Source organism: Mesoplodon bidens, assembly GCF_964165515.1.
Source record: "Mesoplodon bidens genome assembly, chromosome: 11".
Classification (NCBI taxonomy): domain Eukaryota; kingdom Metazoa; phylum Chordata; class Mammalia; order Artiodactyla; family Ziphiidae; genus Mesoplodon; species Mesoplodon bidens.
Window position 1 is genome coordinate 95,723,259 of NC_138167.1, and position 16,405 is coordinate 95,739,663.

General features: G+C 35.7%; 1 protein-coding gene across 1 annotated transcript in view; it reads right to left on the reverse strand.

Moving 5' to 3' along the window:
• The window catches only part of PTPRQ (protein tyrosine phosphatase receptor type Q), a gene marked incomplete at its 5' end in the record, with an annotated part of 199,997 nt that overhangs the window by 65,221 nt on the left and 118,371 nt on the right, over positions 1-16,405 (reverse strand). The window contains 2 exons of the mRNA XM_081249912.1: positions 1,684-1,870; positions 8,744-8,865. Of these exons, the coding sequence (XP_081106038.1) occupies positions 1,684-1,870; positions 8,744-8,865 (309 nt within the window). The remainder of the gene's footprint in view (positions 1-1,683; positions 1,871-8,743; positions 8,866-16,405) is intronic.

Consider the following 16,405-nt stretch of genomic DNA (forward strand, 5'->3'; position numbering starts at 1 on the left):
ATCCTAACATATAACTAGCTAAATATCAATAAATTATTATTTTAAAATGATACACATGAGGATAAAATTATTTATGAATCATTTTATGAAAGACTAGTTTTTGTTGTACTACATAATCAGTGTTCTTTAAATAAATGACTCATTGAATGAACATAACTTATTTTGATCACATTGAAATGGATATTCCATTCTAAATTTTAAAATTCTAAGTAAAGAATTTCCATGAAAAGGCTGTTAATATTTGGCTATCAGTGATTCAGATATTGTTGCAAACATCCCTAGAGATAGTGCCCTATGGCAAGCAAAAAATAAGTAAATAAATAACAGTGAGAAAAAAAAAAGAGAAAAGCAAATAAACATGTCATTGTACCAGATAACACAGGATGAAAAAATGCATAGCTGAAATAAAGGTTAAATTGGTTCAACACACATTTTCACAACTTTTGCTGTTATACATGTTTATGCTACATAAGAAACATATATATTTTTTCTTTTTATAAGAATTGTTTCTCTAAAATTAGGATCAGCTTTAAAAAGTTGAATACATGAAAGAATTATCTGAATGATAGAAAGGACCTTCTATCCGCCAAATATCTTTCGTTTGACATCTAAAATTCTACTCTTAGAGGTTTAGTGGAAATTTCTTAAACTATGATATCCTTGGAAGAGTTAGCACATTAGGATTTGCAATCAGTGCTTTGTGGTGTGAATGTGAGTAAGTTTAGCAGCAACTTTCCTCACAGATAGGTAGGATAGGGAAGAAGAACAAAAAGTATAATAAGAAAATAAGTACCTGGAATATACATGGCCACAAAATGGAAACAAGCAGAACTTTAGGGTGCTGAGGATAGGATGTACTTTTCAATTTAGAACCGTACGTTTATAGACAACAGAGTATGTAGCATAATGAAAAGACTAGCTAAAAAAGATTTTACCTCCTATACTTACCTTACAGATAGCAACAAATAAACTATAGCAACACATCCCTTCATGTGATCTTTCCAAAGATATATCTGGTGGCAAAGAACATCAGGAGTCTGAAGGAGGATGGGGCAAGCGAGTTCTGGGAAGTTGACTTTCCACATAAAATTCTTATTGGTTACAATCTTATTATTCATTCAGACCCTGTTCATAGGAACTGGAGGAAATCTGTATAGATTCTGACATTTATCAAATAGATTATGTAATAAAACGTCACTTAACTAAGTGAAGAAAACAGATATGGTAAAACATAGCCTGGGTTCTAATTTTGAATTCTAGATTATTTAATAATAGAGTATTATTACTTTAATGTGCATTTAAACCATGGGAGAGAAATAATTAAAATGGAATTTAAGGTGAAGCTTTATTGGCTACAGACAGTTGGACAAAATCATCTCTTAGGCAAGGTAACTCAACTTCTGAAACAGTGTTTAGATAAATGCAAAAAAGTACAATTGGTTACCTTATTATGAACTAATTTATTTTTGTATTTACAAGTATTGATTATTCTACATAATTCCACTTTGCCTCAAAAATGTAAATACAAAGCTTTACTTTTGTCAGTCACAGTGAGTCATTGAATTTTAAACTTATATGCTTAAAAAATGTCTTTTAACACATATGCTTTGTAGGGTAAGGTGTGAGAAACTGTAAAAGAGACACCGAACTCAGTCAATTTTTAGCATGAAAAATAAACCTTACCTGATTCTAAAGTAGTAACAATCACTTCAGCACTCGACTTTCCTTCCACATATGCAGCACTAATATTTCCAGTGAATGCAGTGATCACCACAGAATACCTTGTGAATATTTTCAAATCTTTAATTTCTATGGTTTTATTTTCTCCATTTGACTTGATTAAGGAAATATTAAATTCTTCACTATCTACCTACAGGAAAAAATAGCTAACAATTAAAGGAAGCAGCGCTTGAGATACAAATCACTAAAACATAACAATAGAAAGCTATGAGTGGTATATTTTTCTAGCCAAGATTTAAAAATTCTTTTATTTACAGTCAGATGGACCTGGGAAATCCAAAGTGCTACTTTAACAGTTTACTAATTACAATTATTTCAACAATTGAGAGTAAAAGAAAAAAATCAATCACAATTAATCAGAACAAGCAGAAATCATCTCTGCAGTCAATGAAATTTATACTCCAATTTTTTTAAACATCTTTATTGGAGTATAATTGCTTTACAATGGTGTGTTAGTTTCTGCTGTATAACAAAGTGAATCAGCTATATATACACATATATCCCCATATCTCCTCCCTCTTGCGTCTCCCTCCCACCGTCCCTATCCCACCCCTCTAGGTGGTCACAAAGCACCGAGCTGATCTCCCTGTGCTATGTGGCTGCTTCCCACTAGCTAGCTGTTTTACATTTGGTAGCATATGTAAGTCCATGCCACTTTCTCACTCCGTCCCAGTTTACCCTTCCCCCTCCCCGTGTCCTCAAGTCCATTCTCTACTTCTGCATCTTTATTCCTGTCCTGCCCCTATGTTCTTCAGAACCTTTTATTTTTTTTTTTAGATTCCATATATATGTGTTAGCATACGTTATTTGTTTTTCTCTTTCTGACTTCACTCTGTATGACAGACTCTAGGTACATCCACCTCACTACAAATAACTCAATTTTGTTTCTTTTTATGGTTGAGTAATATTCCATTGTATATATGTGCCACATCTTCTTTATCCATTCATCTGTCGATGGACACTTAGGTTGCTTCCATGTCCTGGCTATTATAAATAGTGCTGCAATGAACATTGGGGTACATGACTCTTTCTGAGTTATGGTTTTCTCAGGGTATATGCCCAGTAGTGGGATTGCTGGGTCATATGGTAGTTCTATTTTCAGTCTTTTAAGGAACCTCCATACTGTTCTCCATAGTGGCTGTATCAATTTACATTCCCACCAACAGTGCAAGAGGGTTCCCTTTTCTCCACACCCTCTCCAGCATTTATTGTTTCTAGATTTTTTGATCATGTCCATTCTGACTGGTGTGAGGTGATACCTCAGGGTTGTTTTGATTTGCATTTCTCTAATGATTAGTGATGTTGAGCATTCTTTCATGTGTTTGTTGGCAATCTGTATATCTTCTTTGGAGAAATGTCTATTTAAAATCTTCTGCCCATTTTTGGATTGGGTTGTTTGTTTTTTGATATTGAGCTGCATGAGCTGCTTGTAAATTTTGGAAATTAATCCTTTGTCAGTTGCTTCATTTGCAAATATTTTCTCCCATTCTGAGGGTTGTCTTTTCATCTTGTTTAGTTTCCTTTACTGTGCAAAAGCCTTTAAGTTTCATTAGGTCCCATTTGTTTAATTTTATAGTCCAATGTTTTATAGAAGAAAGAATATAGGTTGGTACCCAGCCATCAGGGGTTCAAATCCCAACCTGGTCACTTAATAACTCCTGTAGCATTTGATAAGTCATTTATGCTCTCTGTCTTACTTTCTGTATATGTAAGATTGGGGTGATAATATCTACTTAAAGTATTTTGATGATTTAGAAAAAACAGATCTGAAGTACCTGGCACAGAAATTTGCAATTATTTTTTACCATGACGAACAAAAATGAAACACATTTTGCAACATAATTCAGGATGTGTGTGTGTGTGTGTGTACTCTATAACTGAAAATTGCTTTTCAGAAATACAGCTTCTGAAATGCACTTTGATATTTTCTGCTCTTTTTAATTTTATTCCAATTCATTAAAAAAATGCTGGTCATAATTGAAGTTTGAAAAACTGATCTAGCACCATGCAAGGCACTAAGTAAGGAATCAGTTAATTAACATGATGTCATAATTATTATATGTGTACAAATGAGTATGCTTAGATATATTAAATATAGTTGTATAATTTATTAAAACATAGTCTGTCTTTGATGGAGAGTCTGGCCTATTCACTGTAGGGATTAAACATAGCTAAAGTTTCTAGCACTAAATAGAAGGGCTTTTCCTGAGATGAACAACAGCAAGTTTGAAATCCTATTATGCCTGCTTCTCTCAAGTACTTGAAAGACTTAAAAACAAGTTGAATACACTGTCCTCACTATCAAGTTCATTTTCAACTTGACCCTCTCTCATAACTTTGAAAGATGTTTTTTTGTTTAATATGTTCTTCAAATGCTCTTTTCTAAGAGCTTTTTAAACTAAAAACGATGTTGCTATGAGAAACACAGCAAAAGGCTGAAAAATACCATATCTGCAAAAAGTCAAACAGATCAAACCAGAGCAGTGGAGGGAGGTGTTCCACTTCTAAGATGGCAGAAAAACAAATCAATCAGTGTAGGAAGCCAATTGATCGGGTGCATGCACCCACTGGTAGAAAGTGTGTATGTATTTAATTAGTTGTCAACATCTAAATATCACATACAAATCGGGCTTTTAAAATTTCCCCTATGACTAGGCTTATATTCATGCTGGGTAACAGTTATCTAGAGATGAGTGACAGGTGACTCCTCTAATGGGGCAGGGGTCTCCAATTCATCACTGAAGCTTCATTGTGACTGTTCCTTGATGTTCCTTGCCTGACTACTATAGCTATTTCAACTCTGATTTTATTGAGTTGAGCTGAATTCCTCAAGATTCCATAGCAACTTGGTAGCTGAGACAAGATTTACTCCCAGGTCTTTGAAGGGTCCAGACCTCTCTACACAAAGTCATGGGGCGTGGTCTTATAAAGTAAAACTAAATTATTCCAATGCCTTCCATTAAAAAATGGATAACAAATAGCAAGTAGTAAAACACGAAATAAAATGCATGTGATCTACTGTATCTTAAAAAATATACAGTAAAATTCAAAAAGAATGCTGGGCCCTCAGATACAGCATGTGGAAAAATTCATTTTCTTTCTTCACTAAACCTACTATCATTAACTAATATTTGTCCACTTACCCAGGACTAAAACCTCAGACCTCTTTGACCCATCATTTCCCTTCAATCAGTTCCAAATTTGTTTGCTCATATTTGATCATCGATTATTATAATGAAATGTCTGCCATTTTTTTTGAAGTGTGGTTGTTTTATATACATTGTCAGTAATTAGATTCTGATTCTATTTTCCTCTCCTTTGCCTGCCCCACCTGCACTCTTGCCCACCTGGTACACTCCCATTTAATTCTTACATCCCAGAACAGAACAAATTTAATCTTCTCTGTGCAGTGTCCTCTATATATTATGTCCCCCATAACAGAAACTTTAATTACTTTGTTAGTTTATATTCCAGAAAAGACTGCATACCTCATACTCTACAATTAGCTCTTTATATTCTGGTGTCATTCTCTAGAGTGTGAGCTACTTGGAAGCAGAACTTTGTTTTCTATCTTTGTCTTGGTGAAAGAAGCTACTAAGTATTTGCTAAGTTAAAAAATAAAGGGACTGACAAACAAAGGGCCACAAAATGCATTAATTTCCAGTAGAATCATCCAGGATGATATCTGAGCCCATATATCTTTATTCAAGATTGTCAATTTTTGCTTAATTTGAGTCTCTTAAGGGAAGAGTTTTATGCCCTTGCAGTTAGTATTTGGCAGAGGCCAGGCTGCAGCATAAGTCCTAAATTCAGTGACATACGTTCTTCTTTGGCCTGCGAGCAAATGACTTTTGAAGGTAGATAGTTATATATTCATGAAATGAGCTGCAGATAAACTCTATAAGGATAATGACCACGTCCGACTTGTTCACTTCTACATACCCAGCACGTACCACAATGCTGGCATTTGAATGTATTTAAAAGTGTGTTGGGAGTTTGGGATTGACATGTACACACTGCTATATTTAAAATAGATAACCAACAAGGACCTACTGCATAGCACAGGGAACTCTGATCAATATTCTGTAATAACCTAAATGGGATAAGAATTTGAAAAAGAATAGATGCATGTATATATGTATAACTGAATCACTTTGCTGTACACCTGAAACTAACACAACATTGTTAATCAACTATGCTCCAATATAAAAATTTAAAAAATAAAGTGTGTTGAAAGAATGAAGGGAAGAAGGAACAAATGACAACTTAGTTCCAAGAAACCTAGGGAAACTCTGAAGTGTTAGAATCTGTTTGAATTTTTGCTATCTTTGATCCAAAGGTGTTTTGGTGAGCATATATTTCAGTTTGGCAATTTTTATTTGCTTTTTGATGGTTTTTCCTATTTTCCATCATACTATTGTCTACTGGTTTTAGCCACGTCTTAATATTTAAGAAGTTATTTATCATCTCTGTGCCTCAGTTACCCTTTATGCAAAATGAAGATGATAATATTTACATCAAAATGTTATTAGATAAGATATGATAATACAATGCATATAAAGAGCTAATATGTAACTGAAATAAGCAATTACAATATTAGTTATCTTTCCATCCTTCTCTTTCCCTTGCTCATTTTTAATCTCAGTAAGAATGCTAAGAGAATGAGGTTATAAATCACTTTTTTTAATGTTTTGTTTTTCCCTCCTTTAAACACAACCAAATTCCAAGAGAGAGCTATTTTCCTTAATAAAGTATCTTTTACTTGATAGAGCACATCATTAACATTTTTTTTTTTTTTTTTTTTTTTTTTTTTTTTTGCTGTACGCAGGCCTCTCACTGTTGTGGCTTCACCCGTTGCGGAGCACAGGCTCCGGACGCGCACGCTCAGCGGCCATGGCTCACGGGCCCAGCCGCTCCGCGGCATGTGGGATCTTCCCGGGCCGGGGCACGAACCCGTGTCCCCTGCATCAGCAGGCGGACTCTCAACCACTGCGGCACCAGGGAAGCCCCAGCATTAACATTTTATAATTTGCTTTTAATGCTATTACCAGAGCATTTGTCATTCGTGTTGATTATTTTTGGCTAATTATTAACTAAAAATCTTCACAGATATGCTCTAAAAAAGGAACATAAACTGAAGACTGAATGGGAGAACAAATGTACCAATAAACCCTGAAATTTTCTTTTAATCATGAAACGTCTTTTGAGAAAGAAGTATTTCCTTTAAGAAATAATATAAAGACATTAAAAAATCATAAAAGTTGGGGCTTCCCTGGTGGCACAGTGGTTGAGAGTCCGCCTGCCGATACAGGGGACACGGGTTCGTGTCCCGGTCCGGGAGTATCCCACATGCCGCGGAGTGGCTGGACCCGTGAGCCATGGCCGCTGAGCCTGCGCGTCCGGAGCCTGTGCTCCGCAACGGGTGAAGCCACAACAGTGAGAGGCCTGCGTACCGCAAAAAAAAAAAAAAAAAAAAAAAAAAAAAAAAAAAAAAAATCATAGAAGTTAAACAAGAGATGGATAGAAACAGCAAGAAGGAAAGGAGAATTCACCATGAATTACCTAATTTAATGTTAGACGCAACCGTAAGAGACTGCTCATCAGGTCCAGTAAAGCTCAAGCAGGCTGGCAAGGAGATATTTCCAATTCTAACCCTAGATAACAACTCTGCATTATTCACATTGTGCAGCACCCTGTCTTAGGTGAAAGGCTTGACTCTCATGCTTGGGTCTCCTTGTGTCTGGAAGGCTACTCCAATTTGGTGTCTTCAGGGACATCTTATTTAAATGTTTGTATTCCCCAGGATACTATCCTCAGGTTAGTTCTTACAGAAGAGTCTTTACATGTTGTGTAGTTAATCTCATCTACTCATATTATTTCATCTATCATCTAAACACCAACAGTTCCTAAATCTGGGAATATAAACTTCCTCTCCTGGGCTACAGATCCACAAATAAAACTGCTAATGAGCTATCTTCATCTGGAGGATTCCCAGGCATCTTAAAGTCGGTGCATCTAGTACTGAATTCATGCCTTTCCTCTACAAATCTGTTCCTCCTCACAATTTTCCAAATCATGTATCTTAAAGTCATCCTTGATTATTCTTTTCACTCACCATCCACAGATTTTTTTCACCAAATCCTGTAGTTTTAAATTATTTTTCATTCTGTTTTCCTCACTCCATTTCCTATGTCCTTCTTTTCTTGTCCAGTTTTACTCTTATAGTTCCCTGTCTCCTTATTTAATTTTGCACCCCCAGGACTTCTCTAAAACTATTCTCTACAATGCACCCATACTGATCTTGTAAAACAGAAATCTGTATCCCGACACCGCTTTAACTCCACAATTGGCACCCCACTGCCCTTACCATGAAACCCACACTCCATAACATGTAATAAGTCTGCCTCCTGATCTGGCCTCATCTCTCAGTCTTTTCTTCTTGAAAGTTTTGACTAAGGATTCCAGAACTACTTGCTTTTTCCTGAAGGAAGCTAACTTTTCTATTATTCTAACTTCTATTACCATTTCCTTTTCATGTTCTGCTTCAACTATTTTCAAAATTAAGCTCTGATGCTATCTTATTGGGGAGATATTTCTCTTAATGCCTTGACCGTTCTCCTTTTATGTTTGAGTTTGTTTTCACTGTATTTTAAACCAATATATTATTATCAACTTAATCTCATTTATATACATCATCTATACCCTGACGATAAATACAATAATAACCATGGTGACAATACTTTATTTTCATTTATTGAACACTTACTATGCGTCAGGCAATGTTTTAAGTTCTTTAGGTAAATTTTCTAATTTAGTTCTCACAAAATCTCTGTACACTGGGTAGTATTATCAATCTTTATTTTACAGATGTGGACACTGAAACACAAACAAGTTAAGTAAGCTGCCTAACAGAGCTGAGATTAAAATTCAAAGTCTGGTTCCAAAACCTATATTCTTAACCACGCTCTATACTGTCTTTTATAGAAAGTAAGACATGCCTTACCGATTTGATGTCTATCAAATAGAATGTTGGTCCAGTAATGACAGCAGGTTCACTCCAGCTGATGTTGATGCTAAAAGGTGATGTTGCTACTACATACACATTTTCAGGAGGACCATCTGGAGCTATGAAAATAGAAAAAAATCAATTACCTTGCTATATTTAAGCTAGTATTTGCCACAATACGATAATAGAAAAGACTGTAAAAAAGGATAATCATGATGAATTAATTATACATAAATTTATAGTTCACAGCGTGCTAAAAGGCATTGGCAAATCAAACGATGTAATTACTTTCAAAATAATTACTATGCATAAAGAACTTCCATATGAGAAATTAATGGTCATAAATACATGATTTTTAAACTTGAAATAACAGTTTGAAAAGAAAGCATTACTATTGCTAAAATAAATCTTTTTGAACAAATCAATATTTTATTTTAAAATACTTAGCTTAACAATGTTGTTTTAGGAAAACCTGCAGAAACTAAACATATTTGACTACAGAAAAGTGGAACTGGTTCGAGTGAATTATATTTTAAATGTATTGTCTTACAAATGTATCAATAAGTTCGGTTGGTTTATTGTTTTCACTGAGGGGGTAGCATAGGAAATAGGTTATACAACTGATCTTATTATTACAAATGTAAACATTTCCTGAGTTCATTATGATTCCAAACAAATTCTTTAATTTGTCTTACTTTTATTATTGTTATCTTTCCTCAAGAGTGCAAAACAAGAAATAATGTTTTAAGGAACTGACTGATGAAAACCTGTGTTGAAATTTCAATTTGTGAAACTACTAGGAATTAGAAGAGTTTTCAGTATGTTAACGATTTAGTCACAGTTACTTTGACATAGACATTGACCTAGAAACACTGTTTACACATCCCTGTCCTATCACAGTGCCTCGTCAATTCCAGGGATATTAAATATTGGGAGATGAGTATTTCCCAGCATTTCTGATTTTTAAATCCACATGAACAAACATTACTAAACAATATCATTCCTTAGATCCTGAGAAGGGGTAAAGAAGAAGAGAAAATATTCATTTCCTCAAATTTATAACAGCAACAAGTTGTATGATCTTGGTCAGACAATAAAATTTCTGGACCTCAGTTTCCTCTTCATATGCATATTTCACAGTGTTTTAAAAGGAACTGTGAACACAAAATGTGTGAAAGTAGCCCATTAGTTTAGTGTTTGGCCCTTTTTGTAAATTAATACAAAATATTATAACAAAGGGCAAAGTAAAGATAAGAACTAATTAGAAATACAAATAATCTACTATGAGAGGGCAAAGACAAAGTGGTGAGTACAGTTGGGTGGGGAGTCAAGGTAAAGTTGCAGAGAGGAGCTGGGGATTGAATAGACTTTGAAACATGAGAAGGATTTCAATAATCAGAAGGGCAGGTTTGGGGGCACTTCTTTGCTAAGAAGGTCATAAGCAAAGCCACAAAGATATAAACAATGGGGTCCACAGACTGAATATTATTTCTGCAGAATGGCTTTCTTAATGCTTATTAATCTTATGCTTATGCTTATTATTTTATAATTGAAAAATATAATTCTAGGAAGGGGTCCACACACTTCACCAGACTGTCCAAGGAATTCATGGTACAAAAAAAAATCAGAACCCCTAAATTTAAGGAATAGAGATATCACAGAAAAACCAGCATTAATGGAGGGATAGGGTAGGGAACAAGCCTCAAGCAGTCATTTGGGAACTAAGTTAGGGAGCACTCGATTATCTTAAAGCGTCTGAAGTTCATTCTTTAAACAATGGGATGTCACTGAAAGTTCTGAGAAGGGAAGTATTTTTCTAATGATTTAGGAAGAAATCTGATGCAGCTATGAAAAAGATACATGCTCTGAAGCAATGAGTCCAGATAGGCTATTTCCAAAAAGCCAGGTGAGATCTGATGAGGCCCAAAAGTAGAAGAGTGACAGTAGGTAGAGATAGGAGATGCGTCCCAGAGCCCTTAGAAAATCTAATAAAAAGAACTTAAGGGCAGATGAGATGTGAAATAGAGGAATGTAGTAAAAGCTAACCCATGTATTAATACTGGGAGAGTATCGCTAGAATTCACAACAACAGCACGTTCAGGAACAGACACTAGTTTTGGTAGGGATAAGACTATGGCAGGAGATGATAAATTTGGTCTGTACTCATTAAGTCTGAGACACTCACAAGGATTCAGATGCCTGCCTGGCAACTGGAAAGATGAGCCTAGAACCAGGGAGACAGGACCAAGATGGAGAAGGGTTTTTAAATTTTTTCAGATAATTCCTTACAAATTGGGATAGTATAAATATGGCAAGTATATCTGGTTCAAGTGAGTCACGGGCTCTGAAGAAAGACAAAAGTTTTATTTCAATGCCAGGTAGCTGTTTAAGATGCTAATAGTAGTGACAGTCTTTGGACTATGAATGAGTTATTGGTACTTAGAACATTTCCAAGAGAGATGATATTATATGTTTTGGAATTTGGGAGCCCAGCTCAGCCCATAAAAGTATTTTTTAAGAGTAGCATTGAAATAATTTAAAGAAGTACTCAAATGTTACTATAGAGGACCCTAGGAAATATGTATAAGAAAGTTTCTGTGGGAAAATGCTCTTGGGGCGACAAACATATCCTTCCTACTTGTACCTTTTCTGAACTTTGTGCAATACGCTGAACACTGACTCAGAGATCCAGTCTATATGGCATCCAGGGGAGAGAGTGAGGAGGGGATGCTCCTGGATTCAGAGGTGTGATAAGCTGAGAGGTGTTAATAATAATGACAGAATTAGGCACATGATTTCTCTGGTGACTAATGTAGAGAGATCATGGAATCTCAGCACTTAAACACACCCTGCATGTCCTGAGATCTTCAGTCTTATTCTAACTTTAGGATCCTAGATTTAGGAAAACTGCCTCAAACTGTAGCATAATTCATTTAGATAACTAGACACATAACAAATGAGAGCTATAGGAGGTCTCCTGCCAGCAGCATAATTGTTTTTGGATGCCCTCACAGAATAATGCACTCCATATTCAAAAGTGGCAACTCTCTTTCCTTCGCAAGCTGGATGTTCCTTAGAAATAAGGAGTGGGTAGGCTTCCGGATTAGGTACACCATCACTGATCGTCATTATATACTTTCCTCATGGAGAAATCGCTCTGAAAAATGTAAGACGTTTTGTGGGTTTCAATGGCCTGTCTCCTGCCTTTGACTCTGTAAAAGGGGATGAGCTAGAAGCTAAGTAAAGCTTTATTAAGGTGGCTATTGATTAATATTTTAATTATTTATCCTTTATTAATGTTTTTGCAAAAGCTGCCTTCTAGCTCTGTATGGACCATTGTGGAGAGGAAGAATTTTCTGACAGGCTGCACGTTTCAAGTGGTATGAGACAGGAAAACATTTTAGCCTACCTTTTCCTTTATTTCTACCAAAATGTTCTGTTGGCTTTTAGGTGAAATTTATGCATTTATCCAACCAATATTTATTGAGCATCTTCTATGTGCCAGGGACTGGGAAGACACCAAGCTTATAGAAGTGATCAAGGTAGCTGTGGACCTATCCATATAGAGCTTCTAGTATGTACCCACTCTTCTTCACTCAGCAACTGTTTATTGAACACCTACTCAAGGCAGGCACTTTTGAGGTGCTGGGAATAGAGAAGAAAACCAGAGATACAAAGATCATGGAACCCCTATTTCAGTGGAGGGAGACAAATAATATATAAGTATATTATAAAAATTTATATAAATTAATATATACCATACAAATAAATGATATACTACGTTAGGAAGTGATATGTACCATGACAAAAAATGCAGCAGGGTAATTGGGATGGGAATGTGGATAGGAGTTACTATTTTAAAAAATATGGTGGTCAGGCTATGCCTCTCTAAACAGGTAACATTTAAACAAAGATTTGAAGGAGGTGAGGGAGCATGGGAATGTTTGAAGAAGGAGTGTCACAGGGAGGAGAACGGCCAGTGCAAAGACCCTGAGGCAGGACTGTGCCTGGTGTGTTCTAGGAATAACAGGGACTCCAGTGAGGCTGGAGCCAAGTAAGTCAGAATGTTGAGTCAGACAGGAAATGAGGCCAGATTGTGTAGGGCCTTCAATGCCACGGCTAAGGTCTTTTAAGAACGGCTGTCATAGACAAAAAAGACAAACGCCATAGTTTAATAAACTAATATCATGAACTAGAAGGAGCCTCTATAGATTTTGGTGCTTGGTATCTAACTCATACCAAGAAGATGGGCCAAAGTCCATTATATCAAAAGAGGACAGATTATCTCCAGAATGTTATTCTTATGCCTCTATAACATATATAAACTCGATGGCTGTCGGGATTACACTTTTAAACCTAACTCATTCTAGCAGGCAGGCAAGGTGGTGCATTACTGTTGCCCAGATAACATGGACAGCTTACGGAGAATTTTCTGTGATAAGAAAGCCAATGAGATTTTTCTGTGACTAGGTTGATGGTAGCTTGTTTTTACAAATATTTTCTGGAAATATTCTTCCATGTCTGTGTCTTCTCTGCTCTGTAGTCTGGATCTTTGGGGTCTCAAATGAGGACAGATCCAAAACCATTTCCCAAGGAAAACCTCGGCTAGTCTTGCAAACATGTCTGTAGACTATAGCTCAGAAAGCAGTATGATGCCTTGCTTCAACTTCTCATCTTTCCTAGTGAAATGTCAACCCTGCAATCATTCCTTTAATACCAGCAATCAAAGCCCTCATCAGGGAGTGTCTGCTACCCCAAGCAGAGCTGACAGAAAAATGACATTCAAAGATCATTCATGGTACATACTAACCACTTGAACTACTAAATATTTTAAGTTCTATGCACTAATCAATCATTATAAAAAGGCAAGGTATTTAGCCCCTCTCTGAGCTGTGCTTTAATTCTTGAACTTTCCTAAAGTGTTTTTTATCTTTCTTTTTTAAGAAACAATCACTCTTAATAACATTTGCATTTTCAGTATACTTGATAAAATTGCCTGTTTTGTTACACAAGTGTCCCCTGTGTTAAATCCTTTATGAAATATTTCTCTTAGAACATATTATATTAATCTATATTCTTGAAGAATTATAATATGATGGAATAAGAACTCCTAAATCTGAAATTAAAACAAGTAAACACATACCTAACTAAACTGATATGAATATATTATATGCACATAACTGAATATATATTTCATCTGTATAAAGCAATGAAAGATAAACATTTGATTAATTCACAAGTATTTTAAGAGAAATATTTAGAACACCAAATGCTCAAAGTATACTATAAAATAGTATCTAATTATTTTAATATTGTCCAAATATTAAAATGTACTTTTAAGCAAATATCATTTTCAAGTTTCTTTTATGCAGTTTTCTCTTGGACTTTATCAAAATTCCAAAAATGCATAATAAAATAATTCAGTATTATTTTTTTTCTTTTATTCCAGTGTGTAGTAAACTATTATTAGAGTTACATAAGGGGGAATACAAAATTACAATTATGAATGTCAACAATCAAAATAAAGGAAGCTTAAAACAGTAAAGGTATGGGGAATTGAAAATATGCCAGTTTAAAAGCTTAGTAATATATAAGCATCTTTGGGAGACTTTGTTTGTCTCTCCATAAACTGTCACATTCTGATTTAGGATTGTTTGTGAAATGAATCTAGTCAGTAGTAGGCCAAGATATCACTATACCCTTTCTCTTATAAATCACAGCAATTTACTCAGTAGGAATGATCTATCCTTATTCTCTCATTCCCCATAATCCAATCACTTCCTCTCATAAGCACTTTTCCCCTGGTTTTCGCAATAATGCATTTTCTGTAACTAACAACCATCATTTCCTGATTATCATGCTTCTATCCTTGCACAGGAATGTGGGTCTTATGTGGGTCAGGGTCATCTTTCCCATCCATCTGTGTCCCCATGCTAAGTGTGTTAGCTGAAAGGTGAGTCTGGATAGACCATCATTATGCCTAGTACATATAAAAGTTTGAATGCCCCCAAGTCTATGACACTTTGATTAAGAACCATCAAATTTTGGTGTGTCTAATACTACACTTTCAGAATAAGCACATTCAAAGAGTTATTAGAAACTTTGCCTTCTGCAGATCCCTGTAAATTTTATTTAATGATAAAAAACGTTGTAGAAAATACTCTGGTTTTTAGTGCATGCTGTGGTGACCATCCTAAAGAATAAACATAAATAAATAACTTGACAGCAACTCCCAAGACAAAAGCTCTTGAGCTCTGTACACATGTATGATTTCGATTGTCTGCACATCTATTTGAATTTAAGTTCATTTCAAGTTTATTTAAAGGTCCTTCCCTTCAGGGTACTTTAGTTTCAGGATTTGGTACACTGGACCATCAGATTCCTATCTACTGTCATCACTAAATGAAGGACTCCCATTCTTTTTCAGCTTATACAAGTATGAACAGCCTCTAGGACTGTGCGTTGCCTTAGATTCACCATACCTGAAGGAATTTGCTTTAAGTTTTAGATGTCTCTCAGGACTAAACAAAATCTAATTGGCTGGGTGGTTTGGGTGGATTCCTTACATCTTAAATAATTCAGGGCATCAAGGGCCCTGAAGAAGTTCAGCAATTAGATTGACCATATTGATGGAGGCCAAGAGCATCTCAGGACACATCCCACTGGTTACAATACTGCACTAATTGGCTATCCTTCACTGGTGTTGAATGTTTCCCTAGAGCCCAGTGATTTCACTGCCCAGTATGAGATACTACTGTTGGTGTATGAAATATTTCCTACCCTTTTACAAGATTTTAATTTTGTTTTACAGTTAGATTTCCCAACAGCAAGATAGTAGCACAAAGGGCAACTATTACAAGCATAAGAATTTGACCTATTAGACTGTTTGATGAGTACTGAGAATGATTCATGGATGCCCACAGGATTAGACTTCATTGTATGACCATTTTCTTTGATGCTGAATGAGTAATTTTCTGAGTCATTTCAGGTTAGCTTAGGTGGAAAAAAAATACAAATACCAAAAAACTCTCACTTCCAATATTAGCCATGCCAGGTAAGAATGAAAATATTCTCATATTAGTTCCACTGCTTTTAGGATCAGATAATACAGCTTTTTCTAGAATAGCATTATGTTCATAAAACAACTTTCTACAACAGTGGTTCTCAAAAATGTGGTCTTCAAACCAGCAGCATCAATATTACCTGGGAAGTTGTTAGAAAAGCAAATTCTGAGATCACACCCGACTTACTGAATCAGAAGACCTGGGTAGGGCCTAGCACTCTGTGTTTTAACAAGCCCTCCTGATGATTCTAACGCTTGTGGTACAAGTTTAAGAGCCACTGCTCTGTAACATCAACGTACTATTGGAAAAGGCAGTGGCACTGCTCTTCAGATCAGGTACCAATGATTAGAACTCTTGGTAACAAGGTTAGAAAGGGGGATTACTGTTTCTGTGAGGACTGGGAATGTAGTTACTGGTGGAGGGCTTGGGAGCTGGTGATAAACATGGAAACTTGCATCTAGCTAACAGACACTCCACACACTGGTCTCCTTGTGCCTTTCATGTATTTTAATTCTGAATAAACAATGAAGAGGTTTCTCCCTACCATCACTCCCTCTCATTCCCAAAGCTTCTAGAGTAATACCAGGTCATCATG